Source organism: Myotis daubentonii, chromosome 12, assembly GCF_963259705.1.
Source record: "Myotis daubentonii chromosome 12, mMyoDau2.1, whole genome shotgun sequence".
Taxonomy (NCBI): Eukaryota; Metazoa; Chordata; class Mammalia; order Chiroptera; family Vespertilionidae; genus Myotis; species Myotis daubentonii.
The window spans coordinates 39108731-39124621 of NC_081851.1; the positions used below are offsets into that span (position 1 = coordinate 39108731).

Sequence of the window (15891 nt, forward strand, 5' to 3'; positions counted from 1 at the left end):
CCTCCTTCTCTCTATTGGGCAAGAGAAGTAAATGAGGCCGGCTTATATTTCTGGGGCAAGAATTAGATTTTACTTTTCGATTCCAGGAAAGGCATGACTATGTAGTGAGGTAAGGGACTGATGGAAGCCATATTTTAAGAGTCTACCGCAGCCTGAATAGACTTCAGCCAGAGCATGACAGTGGTGGGCCTGGAATGTATGTATGCAATGGAGTGCAAGAAATGGTTATTAATACTTACTATGCAACATCTTTGCACACATTATTATATGTAACTAGGGGCCCAGTGCATGAATTTGTGCACCTTGAAAGGAACTGTGGGCCACGAGGCTGCGGTGGGCATAGGGGCGGGTCTCAGCCCATCCTCCCTGCCCCTTCCCAGCCCCTGCCACCACGGACCCCGGTCCCCTGTCTGCCCACAGCCCTGCTCCTGCTACCACTGCTTCCATGTGCTGACGGTGCCAGCCTTGCTCGCACCCCTGACAGCGCAGAGTGATTGGGGCTGGCACCAGCAGCGGGTGTGAGCAGTGGCTGCTGCCCCGATCACCCCTCAGGAGCAGGGGAAGGTGGAGAAGCCCTCAGGGGTGATCAGGGCCAGCAGCCGCAGCTCGCACCTGCTGATGGTGCTGAGCGATCAGGACCAGCACCAAATGCTGGCAGCGGGTGCAAGTGGGGCCGGCGCCAGCAGTGGGTGTGAGTGGCGGCTCCCACGCCGGCAGCAGGTGCAATCGAGGCCATCACCATCATGGGTGCAAGAGGCAGCTGCCAGTCCCAATCACTCCTCAGAGCGATTGGAGCAGTGGGAGGGGGAGAAGCCCTGAGGGGCAACCAGGGCCAGCAGCAGCCACTCACACGTGCTGACAGCAACGAGTGATTGGGGCCGGCGTCAGGTGCTGGCAGCAGGTACCAGCAAGGCCGGCACTAGCAGCAGGTGCGGGCGGGGCCAACATTGGCAGCAGGTGCAAGGGACCCCAGCAAGCAGGAGCAAGGAATTTTCAGTAACCACCAGATGCTCATCCCAATGACAGTGACCAGCACCCCACCTTGGTCTGGCACCCCCGCTCACCTGCTCCACCATCCTGCCGTGGCCGATGCCTGCCATGTTCCGCATGCACCCCCTGGTGGTCAGCTCACATCATAGCGACCGGTTGTTTGGTTGTTCCACTGTTCAGTCTATTTGCATATTAGGGTTTTATATATATAGATATTTTCAAAAACCCTATTAAGTAGTGTAACAAATTAATATTTTGGCTCCAATTCTTCACCCTTTCTTGATTCCATGCTTTTTACAAATAACTTTTTAGTGCCTGTCACATGAGAAGTATACAGGGGATTACTTCCTGTAACTTGACTTTTGGCTTGGCCATATGACTTTCTTTGGTTCATAGGATGACAGTAGGTGTGGTGCAAACAGGATTTTCAACGTACTTGTGTGGTTTGCTATGCTTTATGGCATTTTTGTTCTTCCCATGAGAAAAGTTTTTTCCAAGTTGGTGTTGTGTCTTCTACCTGGAACCCAGAATGAGAAATATGGAACAGACCAGAGCCAGCTGGATTTCTAGCTTAATGCAGAGATGTTAAACCCAGACCAGCCCAGGTTAGCCAATTACCAGCTAGCTGACCACAGATGATAAAAAAGAAATGCTGCTGAGATTTTGTGGTTGCCGGAAATAGTTGACTAATGTAGTAGGCATTTTAGGTTTATGTTCTTTTCCTGGGGCCCTGAGCAGTTAATTAACTTACCTAAGAACCAGTTTTTTATTTGAGCTGTGCTTACTTCACACTGTCTACTCCACACTGTCTACTCCACTGGTCCTGCAGGCAGGTGTGACCAAGCTCCTACCCTGCCTCAAGGGGTGGGGAGATGAAGGAGACTAGTTTCTAGCCACCTAAGTGGGAAGGCTTCTGCCTATATTGCTTCCCTAGGAAGTTCTTTGAGATTGTTGATGATACTTATCTCGGGGTATGTGTGGATTGAGAAGTGGGTGTTGCTGTGCTGAGTTTCACTGCTTCTTAATCAATTTCCACTGAAGAGATAAACAACTGAAGAGGCAGGGCCCATCTATAGAGCTCAAGCATGAAAGACAGAATTGTTGATGTAATAACTGCCTTGTATGATAAACTAAAAGACTCAAAAGGTCCTTGGAGGGCATTGGTCTCATAGAGATTAACTCTGCACTTGTGTGTATATGTGTGGTGTGTGTGTGTGTGTGTGTGTGTGTGTGTGTGTGTGTGTGTGTGTGAATGAGGAGGATTAGAACTCTGTACCCCAAAGCTCTAACATTTGATACTCTTCATAGCGAGAATAGAGACATTCATTTAAGACTTAGCTTTTGATATTTATGCAGATCAAAGCTCTCTCTCTTTTATATTCCGTGCTTGCTCTCTTAATAAATGATATTATGTGAATAAATGTGTGAGAGAAAAAGCACGGGACTCATGTTTATCTTGAAATAATTTTAGATTTATGGTGAAGTTGTGAAGATAGTACAGAGAGTTCCCAAAGTCCAATCATCTTCCATCACCATATATTTTGCTCCCCTTTACCCTTTATGCCCCCCCACCCCATTCACTCTGGTAACTACCTTACTGTTGTCTGTATCTATGAGTTTCAGTTTTATATCCCACATAAAAATCATATGGTTCTTAGCTTTTTGTGACTGACTTATTTCACTTGGCATAATATTCTCAGGTCCATTCGTGTTATCACAAATGGCAGTATTTCATCTTTTTTATGGCTGAGTAGTATTCCCCTGTGTATATGTACCACATCTTCTTTATCCAATCCTCTAAGGACACTTTGGTTGTCTCCATGCTTTGGTCACTGTGACTAATGCTGCAATGAACGCAAGGGTGCATATATCTTTGCAAATAAGTACTCTCAAGTTTTTTGGGTAGATACCCAGAAGACGGATTGCTGGGTCATATGGTAACTCTATTCTTAATTTTTTGAAAAACCGCCTTACTATTTTCCATAGTGGCTGTACCAGTTTATATTCCCACCAGCAGTGAATGAGGGTTCCTTTTATTTCACAACCTTTCCAACACTTGTTATTTCCTGTCTTGTTGATAATACTCATTCTAACAGGTGTGAGGCGGTAATCTCATTGTAGTTTTGATTAGCAGTTCCCTAATAGCTAGTAAAGTTGAACATTTTTCATATGTCTATTGGCCATTTGTATATCTTTTTTGGAGAGGTGTCTGCTCAGATCCTCTGCCCAATTTTTATGAGACTGACGCGCTACCTACTGCGCTAACGAGGCACCTCCTCTGCCCAATTTTTAATTGGATTGTTTGTTTGGTGTTGAATTGTATGAGTTCTTTCTATATTTTGGATTTTGACCCCTTGTTGAAGCTGTTGTTTGCAAAGATTATCTCCCATTCAGTTGATTGCTTTTTTGTTTTGATGAAGTTTTCTTTGTCCTCTTTCCATAGAGTCAGGATTGTGCCTGGCACATTTAATATGGAGTATTGCCAACTAGGGAAGCTCACCCAAGCTTTGATGTTCCTAGTTTTTATTTTGGTTTCTTTATATATGCAAGATTAACTGAATCATTGGCCATTATGTAGGCTAGATTGGTTGAATCATTGGTCATGTGACTAAATCTCCAGCCTCCTCCTTGCCCCTGTGGTCAGGCTGTTATCATGTGGCTCAAAGCCCAAACCCTCTAATCACATGGTTGGTCTTTCTGGCATGACCAGCTCCCATTTGGAGTCATCTCCTTCACTGAAACTATCTAAGGGCCCGCCAGGAGTCATCTTATTAGCATAAACTATCAGGTGTGGTCTGAGGGGACCACTATGAATAACAAAGAAGTTTCCATCACTTGGAAATGGCAAGGGTTTTGAGACTACCTCCCTGTAACAGAGCCAACAATATTCTTTATTACACACGTTCCTATCTAATATAAAATACAACCCTTCCCCCACTTCAACCTTCTATTGATGGTTCCTCTTCCCTCATGTTATTCTGTTCCTTCCTTAACAATTACCATTACTTTATTTATTTGTTTGTTTGTTTGTTTGTTTATTTATTTATTTACTTACTTATTTATTTATTGTTTTTCTCCACTACTGGAATGTAAACTCCATTAAGATAGACATTTTAATTGCTTTTTTTCCTGCTTTATCTTTAGTCCCCAGAAAAGTCAGTCACATAGGAGGTGCTCAATGATACTTGTTAAATGAAGAAAGGAAGGAAGGAAGGAAGGAAGGAAGGAAGGAAGGAAGGAAGGAAGGAAGGAAGGAAGGAAGGAAGGAAAGAAAACCATAAATACAGAGTTGCAAATAGGATGTGATATTGATGATGCTCTTAGTTAAGGAAACTAAGATGTAACTTATGTTGTCTGATTTGAATCTTGTAGATCAAAATAATACTAGGAAAATTGACCCCGCCTAATTTGAATATCTGAGTAGGAGTGATTGAAAGGTAAGGTTTGGCATACTTTCTCTTATGTTTGAATTTGGTTGCACTTCCTGATATTCTTAATTGTTTACTTCTAACTTCTGAATATTTGGGAAGCATAAAACTCAGCAAATAGATACATGTATCTATTCATATGAAAGTACCTTGGAAAAATTGACTTTGTGTTAAAATGTATTAGTGAATGTTCTGGAAGGGTTCAACTGCTGGAGGTTTGGTTTAAACTAGTTATTTCAGAAGTACAATTGGGAGGAGACCAGAGAGAGACTCTAACAATGGGCAAGGGCTTATCTAAAATATTTCTGTTAATGCTTCTCTCTTAGGTCATGCTTGTAACAGGATATTATCTGCTCCTCGCTGGTGCCTCTTGGGGGTATGAAATCACTAAAACTTCTGATGACCCTGCCAGCCAGCTCTGTGCGCTCCCTGCACCTCCTCCTGACCTTGGTGGGCTGAGGTGCGAGGGGGAGCCAGGGTTTGGTATGAGTTGCTCGGGGTATTGACACAGCCAAACAAAACTGTCAATGGGAAGCTGCCCAGCAGGCTTCCAAGCAGCGATTCAGAGTCTTGTGGACAGCAGGGCTTGGCACTGGCACAGCCAGGAACAGCAGCGGCTTCTCCCTGCAGAGCTCGGCATCCTGGTGCTGAATGAACTCATTTTCACTTGCACCACGCTTCTAGAGACACGGGTCAAAGGCTGAATGTTTGGAACTGCCAGCCTCAAAGTTGAGCAACAGATGAGAAGCCTCATGTTGGAATGAAAGAACATTTTCTTTCCATCCAGGCAGGTTTACCCTCCTATTGTCTTCATTGTAGCTTACTTATTGTGCTTTTAACTTTAAAAAATTACAATGAAGTATTACATGCAAAAGACTATTTAAAAATATATGTAAACTATAAAGATTAATGATACAACACACATTCATGAACTCCCCGCCCCTCGGTCTAGCTTGAGAGAGAGAGAAAGTATTACCACTATCTTGGAAGTCTTCCATGTGTCCCTCCATGAACCTCTCTTTCCCTGTCAGGGGTACACAGTCATATGAATTTTTGTGTTATTTGCTTGCTATAAGTTTTACCAGATATGCATGTATTTCTAAAAAATATGTGTTGTTTAGTTTTGTTTGTTTGTGGGACTTATATAGATACAGAATATTTTCTTTCCACAATCTGCTTTTTGGACTCAAGATTATTTTTCAGAGAGTCATCTATGGTTGTTGTGTGTGGCTGTGATTAATTTGGTGTGTTTTTTTGGGGGGGGGGAATGTTTAGTATTCTACAAATAAACACATCACAGTTTATTTATCTATTCTACTGTTGGCAAACATTTCAGTTGTTTCTAGGTTTTTGCTGTTCCAAACACTGCCATTATGAACATTCTTGTACATGTTTCTGAATGTCTGTGTGCAAAAATTTCTCAAAAATACATACTTAAGAGTGGGATTGCTGGAACATAGGATAGTCACATCTTTAGCTTATTAGAAATGTTGAATTAATTTTTCAAAGAAGTTGTATCATTTCATGCTTGCCCTGGCTGTTCTTGTCATGCTACATCTTCTCCAACACATGGTACTGGACTTTTTCATTGCCAATCAGATGGGGATGAAGTGATCTCTCATGATTTAATTTGCATTTTCCTTATACTAAGGAAGCTAAGATCTCTTCACATCTAGATTTACTATTCAGGGTTTCTTTCCTGCTAGAAACGTATTTATGTCAATTTTTATCAGTTATTCATCTTTTTCTTGTTGATATGTAAGAATTCTTTATATAATTTTTACACTATTTATCCAGTTTATTTGTTATAGATATCTCTACTAGTTTGTGGCTTATCACTCTAATTTTGGTGTTCTGGGATAAACAGGCATTCTTATTTTTAATATAGAGAAATTTGTCAAGATTTTACTTTGTGTATTTTATTACTTGGTAAGAGCATATCCTATTTTGGCTCAAATTCTTGCGATGTCTCCCTATTTTATTCATAATCATACCCAGTGTTCTAACAGTGGCATGATCTGGTTCCCCTTACCTCTTTGCCCTTATCTCCTTCTACTCTCTGTTTTGTTTTTCCTGCTTCAACTACATGGACCTCTTTGTTCTACTTTTAATATGCTAGACATACTTCTGTCTTAGGCCTGAGCATGGGCTATTTCCTTTGCCCATAATGCTTTTCCACCAGAAATATGTGCATGGCTAACTACTTTATCTCCTTCAGTTTTGTTCTGGTGTCACCTTCCCCCTGAGGAGCGTGGTGTCTCAACTCCACACCAGTCTCCCCAGCCCAGAGCACCAGAGCTGGGAAGAGGTGCCCACATAACATTCTGTCCACCAGGGAGAGACAAGAGTCTGCTAGAGACACAAGCACCCTATTTAAGGGCCAACACAGAAAATCTTGTTCATAGCCACTCCCCTGGGCTCTGCAGCCACTGACCCTGGGTTCAGGTGGAGGGAAAGCAAAGTTGACTAGAGTCATGTGAGCAGAGACTGGAGTTTGTGACTCTAGGGCAGGGGTGGGCAAACTTTTTGTCTCGAGGGCCACAATGGGTTCTTAAACTGGACCGGAGGGCCGGAACAAAAGCATGGATGCAGTGTTTGTGTGAACTAATATAAATTCAAAGTAAACATCATTACATAAAAGGGTACGGTCTTTTTTTTCAATAGTTTTATTCATTTCAAATGGGCCGGATCCGGCCCGCGGGCTGTAGTTTGCCCACGGCTGCTCTAGGGAGATAGCTGAAGGGACAGCTGCCAGGAACCCTGTGCTGAGCCCCTCTTCCATACCACAGAAGTCATCTTTCATGGGTAGAGCATTCCTTTATGGCATCAGCCTGGGGCAATGCAATAGCCAAACCCACCAGACTCCCTATTGTCCCACCCTGTGGAGCTCATGCCCTGCTGAGGAGTCAGCTGCCTGGACCAGGGACTAGAGATCCGGGCAGATTTAGGGGTATCAGACTGGGTTGTGCGGCTTTGGGGTAGGGGTCATTTTCCTCACTTTCCAGTGAATCTGACTGATGCCTGGGAGATTTGTTAGCCCCATCGCCCAGGCTTCTGGAAGCCCCACCCTTCTGACTCCTGGTGGCCCCACCCTGCAGAGTGCGGGCTCCCCTGGAGGTCTGGGCAGAATCTAGGATAGGCTAAGTTGTGTGGCTCTGAGGTGGGGCCTTCTCCCTCTCATCTTCTCCCAAGCTTGATTGGCACCTTTCCCTCATAGGTGATCCACTAGCTCCATTCTCACGACTCCAGGTGGCCCCACCCTGCTGAACTTGGGCTCCCAGCAGAATATGGGATATTCTGAGTTGTGTGGCTCTAGGACAGGGGCCATTTTCTCCTCACATGCCTGACTGGTTCAGAGCCCTCCCTTCACAAAATCAAATCTTGGTCTGTTTGGGCCTGATAAACTCTGCTGGCCTCACCCTGATGACTCTCTGAGACATCACCACAAAGATCTGTGGGCACCCTGCAGGGGGCAACTAGACTTGGTATACCTTAGGACATTTGCTGAGTGACCTCAGACCCAGCACTGGCAATGAGATTGAACCTGTATCAATTTGGTGAACACCACTCGATCCTACCTGAAATAGTGACTAGACAATTTGTCCATGAAACATGGGATTCACCAGTTCCCTAAGTCAGCCACATGACATTGTATCCAGCTTGTGAGCCTCAGTTTGATTTCTTTCTCACTCACAGTAGGGCAATATCTAAAGACCTTGATCTCTGATGGGTCTTTGACAGGGTTCCACACCTCATGGCTTTAGGATATTTTGGAAGCTCTACTACACTTGTGAACAGCAATGAAATTGCCTCAGGCAAAAGAAAATTATCATTTCCTCCCAATTAGGATGGTAAATATTGGCAGTTTTTCAAATGGTGGAAATCCAAGTCTTGTTTGGTAGGGGAATATAGGGATATCCCATCTGAAGACATGGGAATGGATTAGGTATACTTTTATGGCATCCAGGATTTAAAGAAACGGTATGGGAGCAATGTTTAAAAATAAACTATAGTTTCTTATGGTACTAATTACTGGGATGTAGACCTGAAATTAATATAATATTATATGTTAATTGTAATTTAAAAATAAAACATGACTTAAATAAAAAAACAAAAACAGAAAATACATATTTGGAGTCTCTATTTTCTCTGAAATCTTTCTCTTTCACTGGACACCCCAGTGCTGTATGTGGACCATGTGACTTCACTTCCCTGGCCATCAAAGTGTGGAGGTTATGAACTGTTGAACCAAACAGGGTCCAAAAAATTGGAATTAGGATTCAAAAGAATTAGACACCACCTCTTATGCTGGAAAGACAGGTAGACATGGGAGATGAAGCTAACATTTTGATTCAGCCATTTCTGCCATGAATACAGAAAAAGCCATCTGCAAGATGGAATTAGGAGGAAAGCAGAATTTAGAGAGGGGCCGAGAAGAGTGAACACATGGCTTCGGGGAGAGAGGAGGGGACTTGGGTCTTGGTGTCAATATAGCTCCTGGCTCCAATCTCTGATACAAGCTGCTTCCCTTATCCTCAGATTATTTAGATACCTGAATATCCTGGCAGTTAACCCCCTTTTCTGGCTCACATGACTTTGAGTGAATTTCTACCCTTGCTGACCTGAAATGTTTACTGTGCACATCAACTATAGAGCAGTCTCCAGAGCAGTCAAATGGTTTTGGAACCATTCCCAGAGCTGTGGTTAGTAGTAGTATCTGAAGCATCTGAAGGGGTTCTTAATAAGGGACGGTTCCTGAATTTAGGCTAATAGTTGGGTCTAATGCATTTCAACAACTTGCGACCATGATATTACACTTGCGACCATGATATTACATGATATAGCAAATGGAAACCATAAGGAATTTTAGGTTAAACTACATTCAGTGCTAAATAGTTTTATTGAAACTTAAAGAAACCAAACATTTCAGAATGACATGATTAAAAACCATTAGAACTCATATTTTTCTGCATATTTTGCATCAAAATATTTTGATGACCAAACCCACAGCAACTTTTCTTTTCTTTTTACTTTCCCGTTAGAGTTCCACAGAAGGAAAGGGCCGAAAACGGGGGTATTATAGTACTGAAGCACACTGATAAGGCAAAGGCTAGGCTTGCTCCTGATAAAAAGAAAAGAAAAAAAACACATAATATCAATGTCTTTTCTAGGACTTGTTTGGGAGTGTGGGGATGTCGGTAAAGGGTGGGGGGAAAGGGGATGTCACAGTTTCCAAACTAGCTCTTCAACAATTTCGAGATCTAGCTAGTTAGCTATCAACATTAAATCAATTGATTCAAAGATCTGGAAAATTGCTGTTGGGTTAGGTTCCTAGGTGGATACTTCGCTTTTGTTTAAGTTATTCTTTGAATGCCCAGAAATGAAGTAATTGCTTCAGCTATAAAAAGTCAATAGATTCTCTTGGTGTTGTCCTTTCATTTAGTAACTCATGTATTTCTTTGAAGATGCCTTGAGTGCTCTTTAGATTCACTTTGAAAGGTAGTATTTCCGAATACTTAAGAGCATAGAATCCAGAGCCAAAATGCTTAGAATTGAGCGAGGCAAGGGTTTTATGATCTCTGTGTCTCAGTTTCCTCATCCAGGAACAAATGAGTTAATATACTTAAGTCACATAGAATAGTGCATGGCAGGGAGCAAGCACTACCTAAGTATTAGCTTTGACATCTCTGAGTAGTTGGTGTTCTCTGGGAACACACCTTGCGAATAGTTTGACAATTTCCACCAGCACTAATTTGGAGTATACAGTAGGGAGGCTACTCACCTTGAATTTCTTCAGCCATGTATGTTGGAACCCCCTTGCACATGCCAACGATGGGTTTTCCAAACTTGTCCAGGTTGTCGACTTTGTCAGGGTTGACTGAGTATGTCAGGCCTTTGGGAGGTGGTCCACCTGGTCCTTCACCCTGAAACTGAGTAGAGAAGACAGGGAAGAAGAAAGAGGGAGAATGAATGTTAAGCCCAGTGGTTTGTTGAATTGAGGATTGTGTACAAGACCAACAGGCAGTATTGCTTAACTGTAATTTTTCCATAATCAAAATGAAGAAGAACCAATTGCAATTGTGCGTGTCTCAGAATTTCTAAGTGTCCCAAGGCGTTTAGCTGGCGTGAAACCTCAGCTTCTTATATAAGCAGAAGTCTGAGGCTAAATTTATTCTGAACTTTGGGCCTTATTTGATCATTTTCTATTTCTTGGATTGAGCTATGTGATACCAGCTTCTGAGAATGCAGTTAATTTATTTCTCTACCTTATCAATGAAAGGTACCCATTTATCAGTTATAGGAATACAAACTCAGGCAAACATTTTAAAAAACGATGGATTCCCTCTCCCCAACCATCCCAACTGGGGTTGCCAGAGAAAATACAGGACATTGAGTTAAATTTGAATTTCAAATAAACAAGAAATCATTTTTTATTTTTTTTTTAGTATAAGTATGTCCCAAATATTGCATAGGACATACTTATCCTAAAACATTTTCCATTGCTTAACTAAAATTCAAACTTAACTGTGTATCCTTTATTTTTTTTTCTAAATCTAATATCCTTAACTCAATTCTTTCAGAAAAATGTCCTTGAAAAAGTGCTGGAAGCTCTCCTGGGAGTGAGCAGGTTTTGTTTCTCTAACAGTAAATGTTGGATGTTCTGAGAGCCTTTGTAGGGGGAGGTGTGAGCCACAGCTCTTGAGTTTGGTGGCAGCTGCTTCTCAGGCACTTATCAATTCCACTTCCCCTTTTGTGTTGCACACTACTGTGGTCAGAGGGAATGACTGTGACCGTCTCATTTTTTCTGGAGATCCTAAGACCTCCCCTGAACAAAAGTAAAAAAGACTTATTTTTACCTTCTTTTCCTTGACCATTGCATCAAGGGCTTGAAGAGAGGGCATGACACCCTTGTTCATTCTGTGCACAATGCATGCCTTCTTGCGAAAAACTCGGACGGCAGCAAAGCCCTGTTAGGAAGGTGGTAGGTAGTGAGGAGTATGTTCTCCAAGCAGCTTTTTTTTTTTTTTTTTTGGTCAGAAATCGCTTTGCCAGCAGAGGGAAATGGAACTCTGAGATCATGTTGAACTGGGATAAGAGTGCAGGATCTGACCCTGTTTTGCAATCCTATTTATCGCTAACATTTCTAAGGATAAACCACTAAATCTTTGAGGGGGCAGAACCTGAGTGTCTAACTTGTTGCTTTATCTTCAAGTTCTAGCATGGTAAGAGTCATGACATATGTCTGTTTTGCTGAAATAAATTTTAAAACATCACATTTTAATCTTCTTTGATCTTTACATTTCAAGGAAGCAGGTAAGACAGGAAATAGTTTTCTAATTTATCAGGTGATAAAACTAAAACAAAAAAGAGTTGGCTTTTTAAAAGTACAAAGTTTGTTAAATACAGAGCTGGTAATTTGGACAATTGGGTCTTCTAACTAGAGCCAAGTATTTTTTGCTTTCCTTACCAATTAATACTATCATTTGCACTTCCCTGGGTCCTTTTGAATTATGAGTGAAATGCCGATTTTCATTTTTTAGAAGGATATTGAAAATAGAATGAGATTGGCTATACTTTGGCAGCAGTAATATGGCGATGATTGTTGTTGAGGGTATCTGCAGGCAAAGCAAAAGGATGCTCATGTTTGTCTTAGAGCCCTACCAACCCCTTGAACATAGTGGGTCCTACTTACTGTTCATTGGTTTGAATTTTAACTGATGCTGGGAAACTTACTAGCAGCAGTTGTATCTAGGGGGTGAAACTAGGTGAGCAAAACAGGCACTTTTGCTTATAACTATGCTGATGTGAAGTTAGAATTTACTTTTATGGTTAGCAGGCAATTTTTTTTAAGCTAAAAAAGAAACCTTGTATTTGTAAAGAATGGAAATAGCCTGTTGGCTACCTACAGTATTGTAATCCAAGAGCAGATTCCAGGAGTCCAACCCATCATTGTTGTCAACATTGGCCACGTTCTGTGCATTGTTGACACTCACGGACAGCTGTCCACTCCCACCACTGTTGTTGCTATCGCCGCTGTTGACATTCTGAAATGTGTGAGAAATTGATAATGCTTTAATATCACATTTCTTTTGCAAATACATTTTGGTAACACTTTAAAAGGTGAGACTTACATATTCAGCAAGGGCAGGAGCCAGGAGGACACCAAGAAGTCCAGCAAAGAAAATCTGAAATCACAAATAATATTGGTCTCCGGTCACATGGCAAGACAATGTCCTCTTCTTTCTTTCTCTACCCAAGCCATAGAAAATATTGACTAATTTTACTACTCTGTTGAGTATGCTCTCTGTTCTTCTTTGCCCTGTATATTTTTAACTATAGAAAGTTTTAATGATAATCTAGAATTGTAGGTTACTTACAGTAATTATGTTGTGATATATAGTTTTACAATTTTTTAATGTAGGTCGTGTGAAAAAAAAATAAAGTGTTGGTATATTAAAAAATAAAATTGAAAATTAATAGTATGATATGAAAATGGTTATAAGTTCTGAGAATCACATCTGAAAATGATTTAAGTTACTTTCCCTATTTGATATGAATGCCTTCCTTCCTAGACTTCCTAATAGCAGAAGTAGTCTTTTTAATTTTTAAAAGCAATAGATTAGTAAACAGGCTGAATACTGGTGTTGCCTGGCTGTCAAGTGTGGTTGGCATAAGGGAAGTTAGTAACTGTCCCAGGGTACCTGAGTTAGTCATTTGTCACTGGGCCCATGATCCTGCTTGTCAAAACACAGAGTTTTATGCAGGGTGCCTGATTCTGAGTACCTATTCTCATTTCCTTTACCTGGGACAAAATGGTTTGAGAACTGCACTGGTAATTCAAGGTAATTTTTTTATTTGCTTAATTTCTCTCCTGATAGCTTAGGAAGAAAGTAAAAATTAGCCTCAAAAAAAAAGTGTCAAGAGATGAAAGAAATTTTAGAGAGGAATAGTACAATGCAGTCTTTTCACATATCAGGAAATTGAGCTTCAGACATTACTTAAGTGACTTGACCAAGTTTGTACTGGCCAAGGTTCTATCCCTTGTTCATTGCAGAACTAGGAAAGATCCAGATATGACCTCTTTAAACAAACAAAAAACACAAACTGTGGTTTCTAAAACTTATTTGTAGATAATGATTTTATACTCTATTATGAAGCAGTCTGCTGTAATAAATTTCAGTATTTAGTATGTTGAAACGTGAAAGTACTCATCTGATTCTAGCCTCATACATGCTGTTATAAAACACACATGATACCACCAGTTGTTTTGGCAGAATTTTGTGGCCCACTTGCTGCACTCCTAGACCTTTATCTGGAACCACGGGTGAAATGCTGCACTCGTTCATGCTTCAGGTGTTTTCATGAATAAATGAGTCTGGACAAGGTCCTGGGCAAGCCATTCTGACTTGGAGATCCATTTGACAGCAGAGAATGTGCCAGTAAGTCTCTCCCTCATTTATTTTGATAAGATGCTTTTTATCTCGCCTGAACATACTTAGGAGTTTTGTTAAAAGAGGGAGTTAAGAAAGAGGGGAAAGATCAGACATTTTCTAGGGATTAGGGACTTCCTGCTCTTCGCCCAAACTTAAATCTGGAGATCTGGAAGGTAATTTTATTAAAGATAGCATGGTATAAGATTCTCAGACAGCTGTTTAATCCCAGTATAACTATCCTTCTCTGTAGAGATGCTTATAAACATCACAATTCTGTGAAAATAAAAGACATATATTTTTAAAACAAAATTTTCCGTTATGGTGATTTGTCATAAGAAGCAGATGCCCTTAGCTCAAAATGTTGACAGTCTCCTATTATAACATAATAAATTCAAAAGAAAAATTCTACTCACTGTGAACTTCATCTTGACTTCACCAGAGCGATGGAGTGGAGGAGGCAGGCAGGCATGGAATCAGACAAGTTCTCTCATATTTGTACTTGACTGGCTTTACTCAAAGTAGGTGTGACCAGGTGGAGTCAAAGACTTATCTTCCCTCATTTCCCATATCCATGCCATAATCCAGTGTAGCAAGAAGCTTTTGGAATATCTACCTGATTAGCAAGGCACTTTGACATGGAGTTCATCTGACTCATCATTTGTTGAAGTTGAAGATATCATAACAAACTCAATATGATTTATGATAACTTATGAAGTGCGGGTGTGGGTATTTTAGATATTGATATTCCAGATTCAGAAAAGGAATAATCCCTAAAATCAAACAAGATCACAGATAAGAAACTGTGGACACATTGGGCCTCCCAGGGAGCATGTGTGAATGTGCGAATGACTTCATTCCTGTGAGAATGACTTCATCTCCTACCCTTTACCTGAACCCATTGTAATGGTTTTGCTTAGGCTAAACATGTTATATTAGCTAACCCCACCAAACCTACTCCCTTTTCTGCAGTCCAGAGCTCTCACCATGATAGTACCATGCATTTGGTTGGGCAACTGGGGGCTGTCTTCAGCCTATTCTTCTGACCACCTCATCCCATTAGTTGCTCAGCCTTGTCATTTCATCTTAGAAATGCCTTTTGCTCTTTTTCATGGCGCCTCCAAGGCAGATGGCTGCTTCAAGATGAAGCTGAACATCTCTTTCCCAGCCACTAGCTGCCAGAAACTCACTGATGTGGATGATGCATGCAAACTTCATACCTTTTATGAGGAGCGTATGGACACAGAAGTTGCTGCTAATACACGGGGTGGAAAATGGAAGGGTTATGTGGTTGGAATCAGTAGTGGGAATGACAAACAAGACTTCCCCTTGAAGCAGGTGTCTTGACCCATGGCCATGCCCCTGTAAGGGGCATCTCTGTTATAGACCACGGAGGGCTGGAGAGAGCGTAAATCTCTCAGGGTTGCATTGTGAATGCCAGTCTCAGTGTTCTCAACTTGGTCATTGTAAAAAAAGGGGGAAAAAGATATTCCTGGTCTCACTAATACTACTGAGCTTTGTTACCTGGGGCCCCAAAGAGCTAGCAGAATATGCAAACTTTTCAATCTCTCTAAAGAAGATGACATCCACCAATATGTTATGAGAAATCCCCTAAACAAAGAGGGCAAGAAACCTAGGCCTAAAGCACCAAGCTTCAGTGTTTCGTTACTCCACACGCTCTGCAACACAAATGTGAGCGTATTGTTCTGGAGAAACAACATACTAAGAAAAATAAGGACGAGGCTGGCCACAGAATATGCTAAACTTCTGCCAAGAGAATGAAGGAGACCGAAGAAAAATGCCAGGAACAGCCCTGGGCAGGTGGCTCATTGGTGGAGCACTGTCCTGTGCACCAAAAGGTTGTTGGTTCAATCCCTGGTCAGGACACTTATGAGAGGCAATCAATTGACGTTTCACATCGATGTCTCTCTCTCTCTCTCTCTCTCTCTCTCTCTCTCTCTCTCTCTCTCTCTTTTTCTCTTTCTCTCATTAATAAAAATATATTCAAGTGAGGATAAAAAAGAAAAAGAAAGAAAGAAAAA

General features: G+C 41.4%; 1 protein-coding gene and 1 pseudogene across 1 annotated transcript; one reads left to right on the forward strand and one right to left on the reverse strand.

Moving 5' to 3' along the window:
• Positions 1-9430: 9430 nt before the first annotated feature.
• LOC132213809 (gastrokine-1-like) lies at positions 9431-14368 on the reverse strand. Its single transcript, XM_059660736.1, has 6 exons — positions 14266-14368; positions 12551-12604; positions 12326-12463; positions 11276-11386; positions 10201-10348; positions 9431-9540 (listed from the first exon to the last, which is right to left on the reverse strand). Exons 1-6 carry the CDS (start codon positions 14275-14277, stop codon positions 9446-9448), a joined length of 558 nt encoding a protein of 185 aa, XP_059516719.1. The 5' UTR covers positions 14278-14368; the 3' UTR covers positions 9431-9445.
• A 624-nt stretch (positions 14369-14992) lies between these two features.
• Positions 14993-15612, forward strand: LOC132213964 (small ribosomal subunit protein eS6-like; annotated as a pseudogene).
• Positions 15613-15891: the final 279 nt, after the last annotated feature.